Source organism: Microcebus murinus, chromosome 10 (genome assembly GCF_040939455.1).
Source record: "Microcebus murinus isolate Inina chromosome 10, M.murinus_Inina_mat1.0, whole genome shotgun sequence".
Lineage (NCBI taxonomy): Eukaryota > Metazoa > Chordata > Mammalia > Primates > Cheirogaleidae > Microcebus > Microcebus murinus.
Genome location: NC_134113.1, coordinates 5,563,722 through 5,578,773, shown reverse-complemented (window position 1 = coordinate 5,578,773; position 15,052 = coordinate 5,563,722). Strand labels below are relative to the sequence as shown.

The window sequence follows — 15,052 nt, the reverse complement described above, 5'->3', positions numbered from 1 at the left end:
ATCAGAGGGGCAGAAGGGTGTTCTCTGTTTCATAGTATCTTAAATCACAGGAGATAGTCCAACAGAATTATCCAGGCAGATGTCATGAGATCATCTTTATCAGAGATGCTATAGTTAAACAGCAATAGCCTGAAGCTGAAAACCCCCTTTAAAAACCCTGTTTTTCTGCTTAAAGAGGGGATGGTGGTTCTTTAAGATGAGAGTCTGCCATCCTCCTCATTTGCTGGCAAATTAATAAACTTCTGTTTCCTTTTCCTCAAACCACTTGGCCTCATTCGTTCAGCCTTGGGGACAAGTGCTGAACTTTTGATAACAATAGTACTGCACTGGTGTGATATGTTTCACTGTGACCAAGCAAAGGCACAATGTAAAAACTTTGCATTACTCATTGGGAAGAGATTTAAGGCAACACCACAGGGTGGGCAGATGTGGATTTTGCATGCAAAAAAGTTCCTGTGGAAGAAATTCTTGTGCCATCCAGAAGCAAGTGCTCTAAATAAGTAACCTCTATCAAATTCATCTAACTCACCAATGACTTGTCAGAGTCACTCTTTGGTCTCTTGATTCACTATCAGTTTTGGGGGCAGTTTTTCTGTACTGTCCTGGGATTTTCACGAAACACCATCTCAGATTTTGATGGATCTTGTCAAAAGACTTAGGTTGTCCATCACAATATTTCAGATGACCACAGTTATTATGCTGGATGTACACAATTACCAACCATAGTAATATGCTTATACATTTCCATTTTGACCTATTTTTAATGAATTCAATTTGTCTGCTCGTAACTATCATACCCCTGCACCCAATATTAGTATACTTGAGCATTTATGTCTGCAAAAATATGTAAGGTATTATTGCCTATTTTATTGTGTAAAGTTTCCTATGAAGCGTTCTCTTGTGTCCTTATATGTTTCTCAAATAAATCCACTTTTAAAAATGTAAATAAATATCTTCTGAAGAATTTTTAAATTAGCTTTCCTAGAATTATATAGTCAGGATTTTGATCTTTCAGGATTGTGATTTTAAAGATTTTAGACTTTATGGATTTTCATCTTCCAGGATTATGTCATTCAGATTGTTGTCTTTCAGGATTATGATCATCTCCCATCAGTAGCATCCCCAACCCCAGTGTAATAACCAAAAATGTCTCGTGACGTTGCCAAATGTCTCCTGGGAAGCAAGACTGCCCCTAGTTGAGCACCACAACTTTAAAGTAAATAGAACTTTAAAATTCTGACAGCTCTAGATAAGATACTATCAGACAAGAAAATTATAAAGAAACAGAAGTAACCTCACTTAAGAGAGTAAATCGGCTGGGCATGGTGGCTCACACCTGTAATCCTAGCACTCTGAGAGGCCAGGACAGGACGATTGCTTGAGCTCAGGAGTTTGAGAACAACCTGAGCAAGAACAAGAACCTATTTCTACTAAAAATAGAAAAATTAGCTGGGCATGGTGGTGTACACCTGTAGTCCCAGCTACACGGGAGGCTGAGGCAGGAGGATGGCTTGAGCCCAGGAGTTTGAGGTTGCTGTGAGCTAGACTGATGCCACTGCACTCCATCTGGGGCAACAGAGCAAGACTCTGTCTAAAAAAAAAAAAGAAAAAAGAAAATGAATTCACAGAGTTGCATCCCAGGAGCAATGAGCTCTGAAGGCTCTGAATACCTGGAAGGCTGGTAATGAGAGCAGTTCATTAAATATTCATAAATACCTGAGACAAGGATGGGACCCATGAAATGTGGTATATTTTACTTTACAATGGAGCATAATGCTTTCAATGAATGTACCAAGATTATAAAGCCTGGTTTTTTCCTTAGGATTCATAGGGGGCGAGCAATCCAGGATGAACCTCAACATAAACAAAATACTTCCTAGAGCAAAAGTCTAAATTCTAAATGGCATATTACTAAGTACTTTTTTGCGTTTTGGGGCCCCCACCACAATTTACATGATATCGTAAATATGAAGTTATAATAGATGTGAGAACGAGACAGAAAGGATGATGTCCAAGACAAATAATCCCCATGACTCATGATATATATGCCACGCAGAGAGTGGCTGGAAACAAATGAATAATATTGTTCCTTTCCATACAACACTTAACAAGCACATGTTTATACACAATTTTGCAAGAACCTGGAGCTCAGCAGCAGCAGCTATGGGCATACTCAGAGCCTTGGGCTCCACTGCACACTGAGCAGGTGACTAAGTGAAGATCTTGTAGTCTTATTTTTCTCATCTAGAAATTGAAATAGTAATTATACCAACCTTATAGTTGAAGGCCATCTTAAATAAGAAAAATGTATCAAAAATAATTTATAAACTGTAAAATCGCTATGTAAAAGCTGGCAATTATCCAGTGGAGACTAATTGGTCATTCAATAAATGATGAAAAAATAACTTGGATATTCTCTAATGTAAAAGATTAGAGAATGTGTGTAATGTGTGTAACTAAAATTTGGTTTTTTGTTTTTTTACATACCCATTTCTTTTTCTCGGGGGAACCATATTGCTAATATCCAACTCCCGAGGCTCAAAAGATGATGTTAGAAATTGCTTCCAATTGATTTTTGTGGTGGGTTTAAGTCCAAATCTGGATTTTAAAAACAAAAATATTATTTTAAACATTTTTCTATAGCATTGTATGGATTAGATGCTTAATACTGAATTGAAAATGACAGCAATGAATTTATATGAAGTTTCACATCTCAGGTAAACAAAATCATTTAGTAAAATAGTACTATAAATTGAATTTTTAAAAGCAAGGAAAAATCAAACTGATTACACACCTCCATGACTCTCTATTCTGTTAGTGGCAGCATACGTTGAATGAAGAAACAAATGAATTTGATTAAAATTCTAATGTCTGTACAACAATTTTTTCAAATTAATTATTTGAAGAACTCAATTATTGTGGTAGGCAGGACAACGGCCCTCACAGTGTCCACATCACCATCCTGGGAATCTAAGGATACATTCCCTGTACTAAGGGACTTGGTAGATGTGATTAAGGGTGGACCTTGAAATGGAGTTGCCTGGGTTATCCAGGTGGGCCCAATTTAATCAAATAAGTTCTTAAAATGGGAGAACTTTCCCCAGCTGCAGCCATAAAAAGGTGTGATGACAGAAGGGCCAGAGATGTGACATGGCTGGCTCTGAAGATGGAGGAAGGGGCTACAAATAAATGAATGCAGGTGGCTTCTAGAAACTGCAAAAAGCAAGAAATGTAATTGCCCCCAGACCCCTCATAAAGAACACAGCCTTGCTGAAACCTGGATTTTAGCCCAGTGAGACCCATGTTGGGCTTCTAACCTACCAAACATTAAGATAATAAATTTGTGTTGTTTTAAGTCACTAGGCTTGTGTACTTTGTTATGGAAGCAATAGAAAACTAGTATAGATTTAAAGTCTTAGCAAGAATAAGTAATTAGAAAATTGTTCAAAAACAAACTTCCAAAGTTCATATGGTCCCATAGTGTAGAGTCCAATAGTTTCTGAGCTACAAGGTGCCAGCAGGAGCAACCTGATGTGAGCACAGGCGCCGCTCAGAAAGACCAGAGTGCAAATCCCTGCTCCTGCACTGCTGATGTGACCTCAGGGAAGCTGCTCGCTATTCTGATTCTCCATCCTTCTCATCATGAGAACAATACTCTCTTCTGGGGATGTTATTATGAGGATTAAGGCTAATAGATTGAAAAGCCTCTACTGTAGGCGGGACACCTGACCTACCGTGTATGTTACTTACAGGTTAAGCAGCATCCATCCTTCCGTAACAGGATGGCAAAACGTAGTTTTGGCTGAGATCCTTGGATAACAGATAGGAGATACTGAAGTGGACATCAGACAGACTGCTGTGTTTTGATTGTAGCTGAGAGGGAACTGGTTAGAGGAACTTAAACTCTTTACCTACACCTAAGGTACTAAAAAGTCCAGAAAATAGAGGATAAGAGAGAGGATTTTTGGAGAAAATCTTTTGGTATGCCCGAGTCCCAACCCCAGCACAAAGGATAGGGGAAAGGATATCTATTCATCACCTGAAGCTTTGTGACAAGAACTGGCTCCACTTGGGGAGCTTGACCTGTCCCCTGCAATGGGGGGTAAGATGTGCTGGTGCCTGACTCCCACACAGGAATCTTGTGGGTGAGAGATGAGCTGGCTAGCCACTGGGGAAAAAGAAGGGGGATTGGTTGACTGGGGGGACCGTTGAGGGGGCTGTTGGTTGATTTGCTCTAATAATTTCACATGGATCAGATGTGGGTCACGTGAGAGAGAGAATATGCGCACACACAAATACACCGTTCTGGAGGATGATGTGTTCATTCTGGAGGAATGAACACACCTTGAAAGAGAAGTTTTTCCTCCTCTATTCCCACATTCCCAGGGACCGAGAAGGGAATGAGCAATTAGCTGGGCAAAGGATGAATCTGCCTTCATCAAATGTGAAATCCAAAAGAACCAACAAAGGAACTCACGAAAGGAAACACCTATAAGCGCTTGTTAGGTCCTGAGAACACAGCTTCCAGCTCACAGCAATGCCAGTCAAGTGAGAACTTTCATGCTGCCCTTTCTGTCTCTGCTTTCTCTGTGTATTTCAATTCCTGGAGGTGTCAGAAACAGAGCTTACAAGATGAGGGAGGAAGAGACGTGCAAAGCAGGGAAAGGGAAAAGCAACCATCAGGCCCCCTTCATTCCTGCCTGGCAAGAGCCCCAACTGGGGGAGTGGGCACAATTCACAATTAAATCAAGTCTGTGGCTCTGACTGTATGTGAGACTGGCTGTTGCATTACTAAACTGAGGCTCTTTGTATGATACGAGACAAATCTGAAAAATCAAGGTTGGCTCATGTTTTTGTCTAGGGGCAAAAGAATTAATCCAATTGAGCAGATTCCAATGGGCAATGAGAAATAAACTTAAGTTGCTTTAAGATTATAGTCCATTAGTCTTGCCACTACAACTTAGATTACATATCCAGCCAGCTGGCCAGCTATCCACCCATTCATACATCCACATATAGTACCAAACTACAATCTTCTTTCACTTGGATTATTGCAATAATCTCCTATTTGGTCTCCTTGTACCTTGGTGTCCTTGTACTATTGCCTTCCTCCAATATGTTTCCATACCTCTGCCTGCCTTGTCTTCTTGAAATGCAAATCTGATCAGATTACTCTCTTGCTGAAAATCTTTCCACGCCTCCCATTGCTCTTAAGATGAAAACTAAAATCCTTCTGAAACTTGCAAGCCTGCATAGTTTGGCCCTGCTCACCTCTCTAGCCTCATCCACGGCATGCACAGTCCTCTGGCTCTCTTAGCTCCAGCTATGTTGGTCTCCCAGTTCTTCAAAAGGGCTGTGCTCCCTGCCCTAGGTCTCTTAGGCGCGTTGATTCCTTTGCCAACTGACACATCCCCCAATCACTACCTATTCCCTATACTTACTGGTTAATTCTACTCCTCCTTCAAGTCTTAATCATTGCTTCCTCAAGGAAGCCTTCCCTGATTTCCAAGCCAATGCTAGCTCCTCTATCAGACTCTCATAGTATACATATCCTTCCTTTATTGCATTCATCATTATTTATTGTTATTATTATAGCATCTAACACATCTATAGTACTTTTACTATGATTATAATTATAGCAGCTAATATTTCATAAATGGTTATTATTTCTACTTCTGCTGCTAGCACTGTGTACGCAGCCATGAGAAAGAGAGACAGAGATTAGTTCACTGATTTTGTTAGGCCTACAGGGCCACATTTAATTTGTGACCTTGGTTTGATGTACTACTATTCACATACAAAAAATGTTTCATCTTTCTTATTAAGTCTTTGTTCCTCAAACTTTGCCCACTACTCTGATATAGTTTGTCAATATTATATTGTTTCATCTTAAATTTCAGTAAGTTAAAAATTAATTTTCTATAATGGAAACACATGGCTGCTATTAAAAATAGAATCAGCTTCAATATATTATATTTAAGAAATGGCCTTGCTCTTTGGTAAAAATATCAAATGAGATCTTCACTTGGTACCATATACTAAAATAAATTCAAAAGGGATTAAAAAGTTAAATCTAAAACCTATCACTACTGAAAAACTAGAAGAAAATCCAGGTATATACTTATCTGCTCCTTGAATAAGAATGAATTTTTAAGTAAAACTTGAGAGTAAATCTCAATCTTACCTATTTAATTACATCAAAATACAAGATGTCTGTATACCATAAATACTAAACAAAATTTAAAAGCCAAACAACAGATCATCAAAGTTATCTATCATAAATATGTAAAATAAAATTTCAATACTCTTAAAACATAAAGTACTTATACAAATTAATATGATAATACTATAACTTGACTTCTCCCAGTAATGACAGAGTAAGATCCTCTTGGACCAACTCTCCAGCAAATAATCACAATAAACTCTGGGCATAATACCAAAAGCAGCTACCTGAGAGCTGAACAGAGCAGACAAGCTCTGATGCAAAATCCATGCTAAGAGGAGTAGAAATGTGGGGGGTATTTCCAATGCTTTTAGCCAAGGGCTATGGAGGTACTGCAGCATGAAGGGTGGCAAGGGTACCAGTTTAAGAAAAAAAAGAAGCCTTTATGTCTTGGAAAACTAGAAGACCAATCCCAGGTAAACCATGGCCACCAGAGAGAAAGAAGAAATCCTGGAAGGGAAAGAGTCAAGGAGGGATCCCCAAATTCTATCTCACTACATTTCTGACTGGCTCCTGAACCTCAGATGTTTGGAACATACTCAGAACAGCTTAGCTAAACACAAAAGATCTGCACTAAGATCACAGTAGACACTCAAGAAACAGAGTGTTTACTTTGAGTCCAACCAAGACAATTTCCTACTAAAATAAAAGAAACAACATTCTTTGGGGGGAAAAAATAACCAAATTTAGAGTCTCTACAATTTAACATTTCAACTATCCAGGATACATTCCAAAATTATACCACATGAGAACAACAAGAAAACCGAAACATGTGCTAAGGAACAATGGAAATCAACTAAGATAACTCAAATATTGGCATTAACACAGAGGATTTTAAAATCAATGATTATAACTATCCTCAGTGAAATAAATGAAAATATGCCCATAATAAATCAAAAGATAGGAAATCTCAGCAGAGAAATGGGCATAATAAAAAGAACTACACAAAAATTCTAGAACAGAAAAATATACTATATAAATAAAAATTCACTCAATGGACTTAAGAAAAGAATGGAAAGGGCAAAGAATGAATGAACTTAAATACAGATCACCAGAAACCATCCAACATGAAGAATACAGAATATACACATATTTATAAAATGAACAGAGATTCAAAAACATGCTATTAATATATAATACCTGATAGTCTGACATACATGTAATTGAAGTCACAGAAGGAAAGGAGAAAAAGAATGGAACAGAAAAACTATTTGAGAAAATAAAGGCCAAAATTTCCCCAAATGTGATTAATGATCTACATTTATAGATTTAAGATACACAACAAATACCAAGTATAATATGTGTTAAAAAGGCCATGCCAAGGCACATTGTAATTACTGAGTTGAAAGTCAAATTTAAAGGGTAATCTTGAATGCAACAAAAGAAAAATGACCCATTAAATACAAGAGGAAAACAATGTAACAGATGACTTTTCACCTAAAACAATGGAAGCCAAAAGATGTGGAACAACTTCATAAAGTGCCAAGAAGAAAGGAAAAAGTTACTCAAAAATTTTCCATCTAAGAAAATATCCTTCAAAAATGAGAGCAAAATAAAGACATTTCTAAATAAAATGAAACTAAGGGAATCCATAATTAGCACATTTATACCTCAATAAAGGAAGTTCTTCAGGCTGAAGGGAAATGATAGCAGATGAAGACTTTGACTCGCCAGAAAGAAACCAAAAAAGTCTCAGACGTGGTAAATATCTGAAAATACCAAAAATTTTCTTCTTCTTTTTTCTTCTTAATCTCTTTCTAGCTGATTAAAGCAAAAAACAGTAACAGTGTCTTGTGGGGTTTATAACATAGGTAGATATAATATATATAATATCCATAGTAGTTCCCCTTCTTATCCACAGTTTTACTTTCCATGGTTTCAGTTACTCACAGTCAACCACAGTCTGAAATATTAAATGGAAAATTCCAGAAGGGAACAATCATAAGTTTGACCCCACACTGTCCTGTTCTATTCTGCCTGGCATGTGAATCATCCCTTTGCCCAGCCTAGTCACACTGTATATGTTCCTCTCCTTTAGTCATTTAGCAGCTGTCTTAGTTATCAGATCTATTGTCATGATACCATAGTGCCTGTGTTCAAGTAACCCTTATTTTACTTAATAATGGCCCCAAAGTACCAGAGTAGTGATGCTAGTAATTCAGATATGCCAAAAACAAGCCTTTAAGTAAGAAGGTGAAAGTTCTTGACTTAATAAGGAAAGAAGAACAAATCATATATTGAGGTTGCTAAGATCTATGGTAGGAAAAAAAATCTTCTATCCATTAAATTGTGAAGAGGGAAAAAGAAATTCACATTAGTTTAGCCGTTGTACCTTAAACTGCAAAAGTTATGGCCACAGTGCATGATAAGCACTTAGTTAAGATGAAAAAAAGCATTAAATTTGTGGGAGAAAGACATGAAAAGAAATGTGTTCCAATTGACAGCAAATAGGTTCAGTACTATCTTTAAAATACCTACAATCCTCAAAACTTGAAAGATCATCAAATATAAGGGAATCCTGAGTAAGTCATAATCAAGAGGAGACTAAGAACACACGACTACTAAGTGTAACGGAGCATCCTAGATGATATCCTGGAACAGAAAAAGGATGTCAGGGAAAAACTGAGAAAATATAAATAAATTATGGACATTAGGTAATAACAACGTATCAATATTAGTTCATCAATTGTGAAAAATGTACCATGTTCATGAAAGATGATAATAGGGGAACCTGAGTGTGCAGTACACTGAAATTCTCTGTACTATCTTCACAATAATCTATAAGTGTGAAACTGTTCTAAAATAAGAAGGTTATATTTAAAAAGGATAATACGGGAATATTATGAATAGTGTTATACCAATATATTTGACAATTAAGATGAAATAAAATTTGTTGAAAAACACAAATTATCAAAATGACCCAAGAAGGAAGAAAAAATTTAAATAGTTCTATATTAACTTTTTCAAAATTGAATTTGTGATTTAAAACATTCCCAAAAAGAAAACTCCAGCCCTAAATGGGTTCTTAGGTGAATTCTATCAAACATTTAAGGAATATAAATAATGCCTGTCAGAAAGCAGAGTTCAGGAAGGAAACATTTCCCAACACATTTTCCAAGGTAGGAAACATTTTCCAACACATTTTCCGAGGTAGGTGTTACTCTGATCTCAAATCTGGACAAAGATTTTATGAGGAAAGGCAACGTTAGACAAACATCACTTGTGAAAAAAAATGCTTAACAAAATTTAGCAGATAAGATCAAACAATATATAAAAAGGATAATATGTTATCACTGAGTGAGATTTAATCCCAGGATGCAAGGCTGGCTTAACATTTGAAAATCAATGTAATTCACCGTAATAGAATAATGGAGAAAAACTACACGATCATGAGACAAGATGTAGAAAAAACATTTGTCAAAATTCAACCTACATGATAAAAACTTTTGGCAAACAAGGAATAAAAAGGAATTCTTTAAACTAATAAAGGGCAGCTACAAAAAAACTCATAGCTAACATCATACTCGATGGTGCACGATGGAGTGCTTCCTACCTCAGATGAGGACTAGGCAAGGACGTCTCATATAACCATTTCTGTTTTGCATAGTGCTGAAGGTCCTCGTGAGTCCTAGCCAGTAAACTGCCTAGATAATAAAACCGTCCTAGCCAGGAAAATAAGGTAAGAGAAAGAAATAAAAGACATACAAATTGGAAAGGAAGATTAAGCTTGCCTTTATTTGCAGGCAATGAGACTGTGTATTTAGAAAACACTAGGAAATCTATAATAAAATTTTAGAACTAAGTAATCAGTGAATTTAGTAAGGTTACAGTATTCAAAGTCAATATACAAAAATCAGCTGTATTTCTGATTAGCCGTAAATAGTTGGAAAATGAAAAAATTTAAATTCCATGAACAATTGTATCAAAAAATAAAAATTATTAGGAATAAATTTAAGATAATATGTGCAAGATCTGAGCATCGTAAACAATAAAACTTTGCCTAGGGAAATTAAAGACCTAAATAAATGAACCATTTTTACAGAGTGAAAAACTTAATATCGTTAAATTGGCAATTGTTAAATTGTTAAAGTAGTAATTCACAGTAGTATTCATAATCAAAATTCTAGCAGGCTTTTGAAAAAACATTTTGACAAACTGATTCTAAAATAAATGTATAGAAAGCCAAAGAACCTAGAATAGTCAAACAATTTTTGAAAGAGAAAAAGAAGTTTGGAAGATTTACACAATCTAATTTCAAGATTTAGGTATTTACCTACAGTAATCAAGAAAGTGTGGTATTAATGTAAGAATAGATCTGTAGATTAATATAAGAGACTAGAGAGTCCAGAAATATACTCACACTTACATGGTCAGTTGATTTTCAACAAAGAAACAAAATGATTCACAGGAGAAAGGACAGCCTTTTCAATAAATGCGCTGGAACAACTGGATGTCTGTACAGGAACAAAATGAACTTTGACCCTTACCTCACACCATATACAAAAATAAATTAGAAACAGACCTAAATATAAGAGCTAAAATTATTAAACTTTCCTATGCTTTCTATTAGGAAAGTTTTTATTAGGAAAGTTTCTATTAGGAAAGCATAGGAAAGAATCCTTGTGATAATAGGTTAGAAAAGATTTCTGTAAATGGGCTTCCAAAAAATTACCCCCAAAATATTTAAAATAGACTTTATAAAAATCAAAAGCTTTCAAAAGACAGAGTTAAAGAAATGAAAAAGCAAAGCACATGGAGGGAAAATATTTTAAAAACATATATCTGATAAAGGGCTCATGCCCAGAACATAAGAAGAATTCACAAATCAATAATAGGAAAACAAACAACCCAATAAAAATGGACAAAAGATTTGTACAGATACTTAATAAGATACTTAACAAGAAGATATATGAATGGCCAATAATCACATGAAAAGGGGATCAACATCATTTGTCATCAGGAAAATGCAAATTGAAAACAGAAGGAGGTAACTCTACACACCACCAGAACAGCTAAAATTAGGAAGAGTGGTAGTACCAAGTGTTGGTGAGAATGTGTAACTTCTGTAACTCTCACGCGTTCCTGGTGGAATTGCAAACAGTACAGTCATTTAGAGAGCAGTTTGATAGTGTCATAAATTTAAACAGACACTCACCGTACAACCCACTAATTTTACCCACAAAAATGAAAATACATGTCCACACAAAGATTTGTAGGTGAATGCTATTAGCAGTGTCCTCCACAATGACCACAAACTGAAAACAGCCCAAATGTCCATCAACTGGTGAGGAGATGAACAAATTGTGGTATATCAATATCAGGGAATACTACTCAGCAAAACGTTAATGAAATGTTGAAATATGCAACAACATGGGCAAATCTTAAAAACATGGTGAGTGAAAGTACTCAAACACAAAAGACTATATACTGTAGGGTTCCATGTATGAGAACTGCTAATAGAGGCAAACTTGCAGTGACAGTGACAGACAGCAGATCAATGGTCCTGGAGATGAGAGTCACAGGAGGGAATTAATTATGAAAGGCAAAAGTAAAATTTTACGGTAATGAACTGTTCTGTATCTCCACTGTGGCAGTGGTTACATAAATACTTATAATTGCCAAAATTCATTATACTATACACTTATAAATGAATTTTACTTTATATAATTTGTATCTCCATAAAGCTAGGGTAAACACTTGTTAAACACAGAAAATGAACAAAGGATATAAACAAACAATTGTTTATGGAGGAAGTATACGAAATTTTAAACACGAAAAAGGTGCAACCTCAATAGCAATCAAGGACATGCAAAGCAAAACAGCAGCGAGGAACTGTGCTTTCCCTGGCAAACCAGCGAGTACGTAAAAGGGCAATGCTGAGTGCTGGCAAAGAGCTCTCGTGAGCAGCCCTGTGAGGACAAATTAACACCTTTCGGAAGTGCACTTTAGCAATGAGTAATGTAAACCTTAATGTTCAAACATTTTGATTCAAGGGTTAACAAAACATTGTACAGCCATTAAAAATTAATTTGAAAGGTTTCTTGAAGACATGAAAAATTCTCCTGACAATATTCTGTGGAAAAAAACACAACATAGTTTATACCTCTGCCCTGTTTCTCTCTCTCTCCCCAGCCTATCTGATTCGTAGCAAGCATCACAATCTGCAACTGATTTATTTGTTTCTGATGTAATAGTGAGTGTGGGTAAGAACGAGCACATTCCATGGTTTCAGCATCCTCTTCCCCAGGCCCCACGAACCCTGCCTTTCTAGGGAGCTTCTGAAGGGAGACCATGGGGCTCCACCAGAGGCCACAGAGCCCCAGGGAGCACAGCATTCACAGGGTCAAGATTTACACGTCACAGAAGGCCACAGAGGAGACTAAACAAGATAATAAAAATCCCTCAGAAAGCCAAATAAATTCTAGGAGAGGGGGGAAAGTGCTGGACTGACCAAAGTCCCTGAGATGGAGGCTTGAACTGTGTGTGGAGGGTGGAAGGAATGGCAGGTGTGGTGAGTCTCCGTCTACACTGTGACTGTTCGTCCACTGTGCTGGTCCCAGCTGCTCTCTGCTTTGCCTGGACGAGTTGCCCCCCACAACCCTCTCTCCTCCGCCCCCACAACTGTTTGTTCATCCCACTAGCTTGGTACAGTCGTGTGCATGCACACACACTGCCAAGGTTACAGGCACATTCTAACGTTAGCTGTAACCTGCCCCTTCAAGTAGTTGAAAGTGGTGTTACTTCAGGGAGAAGCACTGTACTTTATCAGAAGACAGAATCACTTGCATATTGAAACTTTATTATTGGTAAACAACAAATCTCTTGCAACACATTCCACACTTCACAACACACGGGTCCATACCAGTGTGCCATGACACCAAAATTCAGAACCATGGGTCTAGGAGAGGGGAGGTGAGGCCTGAAGCAGACTGGGGCAGTAGGAACACAGGGGAGCTGAGACATTGCGAACACTGGCCATCTAGGGCACCGTTGTTCTGTGACAAAATAAGTTTGGGAAATACCACATATCCACCTCATGGGTGCTTGTGATGCTCAGCTAACATATTAATACCTATGAGATGTCCTACAGAAACAAAACCTACTAAATCTGACTTTTCACAAATTTATTTAACATTGAAGGCTGTTTTTGCATTACAACTGTGCTTGAAAATATTCTAGAGAAACATTATTCTCAACTGAATCAAAATGAGAATATAATTATTAGGTAGGAAGAGATGAGTAACAAATGAAAATAAAAATCACATGAACAATTTTCCCTTGAGATTTTATATGCATCTTCAAAATGTTTGAGAAGCATCCTGGCCCCTAACTGCAGGTGTTGAAACACCAGCAAAGTCGGACTCAGCCATTTTGTCCAGCCTGCACAGAAACCTGCTTGCCTTCCGCGACTGCACTCGACATCTCTGCCCTCCACCACAAGGAAGAATTGAAGAAGCCACTGTGCTGGGTCTCACTTCTGCCCGGGAGTCCCTCTCCCACCCACCGCCTCCGCCATGCTCTGTGCACACAGGATGACCTCCAGACTGCGTTACTTACATTGCCCTCTGGCTTCTGTTTGGGTTTATCAATGAGAGGCACTGAGACCTGAGAATAGGCTGAAAGGCAGTTGGGGGACTTATTCCCCCTGACTGCTTCTCTGCTGGGCAACTGACTGACAGACTGTGTTTCCTTACAAAGGCCTAAGCTTCTGCCAGGAAACGTTCTCCTACAGCGGCAGTTCAGGAGTAATAGTGACAATACGCCACAGAGTAATCAGACCAGGGAGAAGGTGAGCTATTTCTTTCCCTGGCCCCTGCCTGCCTGGCTGCAGCTTGGTAGCGGTCACAACCTCCTCTGCAAGTCCTGACCTCCTGCTGAGCCACCCTCTCCTCAGCCACAGCTCTCATTCACCCCAGTACTTATTCCCTCCCCTGCCCCTTCAGCCCTTCCCACTGCTCCTAGCACTGAGATACTTCCCCAACTACTGATCTCACTTAATCCGACCTTCACTTGGGTAAAAGACCCTTTAAGAAACTCATTTCAATCGCTCTTTTTAATGTGCCATCTGTTTCCTGCCTGAGCTCTGCCCATTGCTTGTCCAAATTAAGAAGCCCACAATCAGGACACAGAATGGTTCCATCACCCCCAAACTTGCTCATGTTTCTCCTTTGGAGTCACACCTCGCCTCAGCCCCAGCCCTGTTAACCACTCATCTCTGCTCTGTCCCTACTGTTTTCCCTTTTCCAGAATGTTATATAAATAGAAGAGATCCTAGACACGTGGGTCAAAAAAGTTTCAATAAAAACTGAATATGTATCCCAGAATATTGCTTATGCACTTCATATAATTTGGACTAAATGGCTTATTTTTTCTGTTTGCATAGCTTCTGCCAGACTACTAATGTTATCAGCATGAATGGGAAAATTCTCAACAGGAGATATTTCTGAGTAAAGACCTGCTCACATGACAGGTGGATGAAGTACAGTCTTCCAGTGAATATGCAAGTTACAAGTTATAGCATTTATTCTATCCTGTCAACTCTTCCTTAAAACTCATTTTTCATTTTTAAACACTGGTTTTATTTATTTATTTATTTAAAGTAGAGCCAGGGTCTCGCTATGTTGCCCAGGCTGGTCTTCAACCCCTGGCCTCAAGTGATCCTCCTGCCTTGGCCTCCCAAAGTGCTGGGACTATAGGTGTGAGCCACCATACTTGGCCCTGGTTTTATTTTTCATAGATCTATTTTGTTAATATATAAAAGGCTAAGCCACATTGAAAAGCACAGCATTATAGGAAGGTAGGTGGATGGGAGAGAGGTGTGGGATGAGA

The 15,052-nt window shown here is 37.9% G+C and overlaps 1 protein-coding gene across 1 annotated transcript in view; it reads right to left on the bottom strand.

Moving 5' to 3' along the window:
* The window catches only part of EFCAB6 (EF-hand calcium binding domain 6), a 244,799-nt gene that overhangs the window by 133,329 nt on the left and 96,418 nt on the right, over positions 1-15,052 (bottom strand). Inside the window, exon 12 of the mRNA XM_012757712.3 lies at positions 2,488-2,598. Coding sequence (XP_012613166.2) covers positions 2,488-2,598 — 111 coding nt within the window. The remainder of the gene's footprint in view (positions 1-2,487; positions 2,599-15,052) is intronic.